At 27.8% G+C, this 2546-nt stretch overlaps 1 protein-coding gene across 1 annotated transcript; it reads right to left on the reverse strand.

The window, feature by feature from the left end:
• Positions 1 to 505: 505 nt before the first annotated feature.
• Positions 506 to 1494, reverse strand: LOC130814714 (auxin-binding protein ABP19a-like). Its single transcript, XM_057680869.1, has one exon. The coding sequence runs from the start codon at positions 1443 to 1445 to the stop codon at positions 810 to 812; it is 636 nt and encodes a 211-aa protein (XP_057536852.1). The 5' UTR covers positions 1446 to 1494; the 3' UTR covers positions 506 to 809.
• Between the last annotated feature and the right edge of the window lie 1052 nt (positions 1495 to 2546).

Below are 2546 nucleotides of genomic sequence, written 5' to 3' on the forward strand. Positions count from 1 at the left end.
TGATTAATCAAGGAAATATATATGCAAATTACAAGCTATTGTACAGCTACGAGATTAGCTAAAATAAAGGGATGAGAGTTGACTAACAATACTCTCCAAATATAACAATGTAATTGCTAAAATAAAGGTAAGAAGATAATTACAAAAATATATACAGAATAATAGAATATATAGAGAATATATTCTAACAATAGTTTATGAATAAAAAGTCTAAATTTTTAAGAAAATATGTATTGATCAGAGTTTTCAAATCTAGGTGAAAGACCAAATATATAAATCACTTTTAACAAATACATACAATTATTTGAAAATAAACTACTCTAACAAACTTAAAAGTTGATGTTTGATTAAATATGTGTGATATTACTAAATAAACAAGTGAATAGATAAACAAAAACAAATAAAATCGAAAAAAACATAACATTAAATAAATAGTAAAACTATACATGGGAATGATGAAGAAATATTATTTTTAACATGCATAAATCTTAAAAATATACTCTATATCTTTTATTCATATTTTATCAATACACAAAAGTCTAAATTATGTAAAAAACAATAGTATGTTTTCGAACCCATTTTAAACCATGCATCCAAATAATTTAAGGATAATTAATTAGCTTTATTTTTTTGAGTTATACAATGTCAAATAAAAATTGACAATTATTAAAATAAAAAATATCTTTATTATCATGAGTCCAAATTAATACAAAGTGAAGAATACGACATATGATATATCATCAATTATATATGTTTATGAATAAAGTTTACATTTTAACTTAACCCTCAAATAGTGAATAAGTATTGGATTAGTTGGTGCCACCAAACATCCTCTTCAACTTCTTGATTTGTGCAGAATCGATCAAACTAATCTTTTGAACCACTTCAGTGGGAAGATTATTAGCTGTAAAAGAGAAGGTAATAGTTTGGAAGCCAGGGTTTGCACTGTTCAAGCTAACAAAAGCAAGTGCTGGAGTATTACCAACGTTAACTTGAAAGTGCATTAACGTAGGAGGAAATATCATAATATCTCCTTTTTTCAATGTTTTATAAAATGCGGTGTCATTTGTATCAACAAAACCAGCAAGTATAGTTCCCTCGATAACAAGTATAACTTCAGACGATCTATGTGTGTGAGCCGGAATAACTCCACCTACATCAAGGTCTAAACGACCCATGGAGATTCCAAGACCATTGAACGCGGGGAATGTCGTATCAATTGCTAGATAGACTGCTGCATTGAACGGATTTGATGTGTTACCTGCAATACCCATTTTAGAGGTAACAAAGTCATCTGCTGTAAGTTTAGCTGGGTTTTTACATGGAAATCCTGTTGGTCCGCTTGGATAATTGAAATCTGCTACACAATAATCCACCACAAGTGTGCCACATGACTGGTTAGCTAGGAGAGTCACCAAGAGGAAAACATATGGAAGGGCATTCATTTTTTTTTTTTAGTTTGTTTTGTTATTTTAAATCTAGTTGTGGAAATTAAATCCCAATTTTGTTCCTAATTTATATGACATGTATAAAATCTAGTCATTAATTTTTTAAATTTGATTTGTCAAAAATTGAGGCTTAGATGGTTCAACTTTGCTTCATTGGTAAATCATTGACCAAATTCAATGGGTCACTTCTTATAAATTGAAAATAAATACAAATTTTTTTAAAGAAACCTAATAATTTATTGATAAAAATTTCATTCGATATCTATAATAGAATAACGGCCGATCTAATACTTAACAATCAATTTTAATTAAATAAATGAACTTAAGTACCAATATAGAACTATTATTTTTTTTTTTTAATGTAATTAGCCATAAGTAATGAACAATTGAAAAACATTAAATGGACTTGAACACAACTAAACTTAATTTATTGAACTATAAACAAATCGTAAAAAATTTAAATCAATTGATCTCACACTGAAATTCTCTCAATATCAACCTGCACCCAACTCACAAGATTATTCGATGCGTGGCGACTGATAAGATAAGCAATTATTATATTTTTTGATTAACCATAAATATTTCTAGTTTTAGAGTGTGTTTGGCTAAAGCACCAAGGTAACCGATAATCTAAAGAACATTTTAATTTGCCAAAAAAAATTAAAATGAAAATTTGAAAAAAAATAAAAAATAAAGAAAAATTGACATATAATAATGCAACATCTCATTTACTTTGAATAATCCTGTCTTTGGATAATCTTTTATAAATCCAACCTTTGCCCTTATTTGTTGCAGCATAATAATAGGATATGCTGATAGCAAACTAAGGACATAAGTTCAATTATTTGAAATATGTTGACGGTAAATAAAAGACAAATGTGAACTATCTAAAAATAATCTAAAGAAATTATTTATAGCGGATTAGTGAAAAATTCGATGTCACATTTTTTTTTTGCTTTCTTTTTCTTGATACAGAAATTAATCTCAATATCTTGCTATGAGCGTAAGATGAAATGAAAAGTCTAAGGCTAAGGTAACATCGCTTCTTCTTCCTTACACTAACCAACAACCTCCTTTCACCAAGTGCTTATACTTTCA

Source organism: Amaranthus tricolor, chromosome 6 (genome assembly GCF_026212465.1).
Source record: "Amaranthus tricolor cultivar Red isolate AtriRed21 chromosome 6, ASM2621246v1, whole genome shotgun sequence".
Lineage (NCBI taxonomy): Eukaryota > Viridiplantae > Streptophyta > Magnoliopsida > Caryophyllales > Amaranthaceae > Amaranthus > Amaranthus tricolor.

Coding starts and splice junctions, on each gene's coding strand:
- LOC130814714 (XM_057680869.1), bottom strand. CDS start 1,445: ATGAATGCCCTTCCATATGTTTTCCTCTTGGTGACTCTCCTAGCTAAC.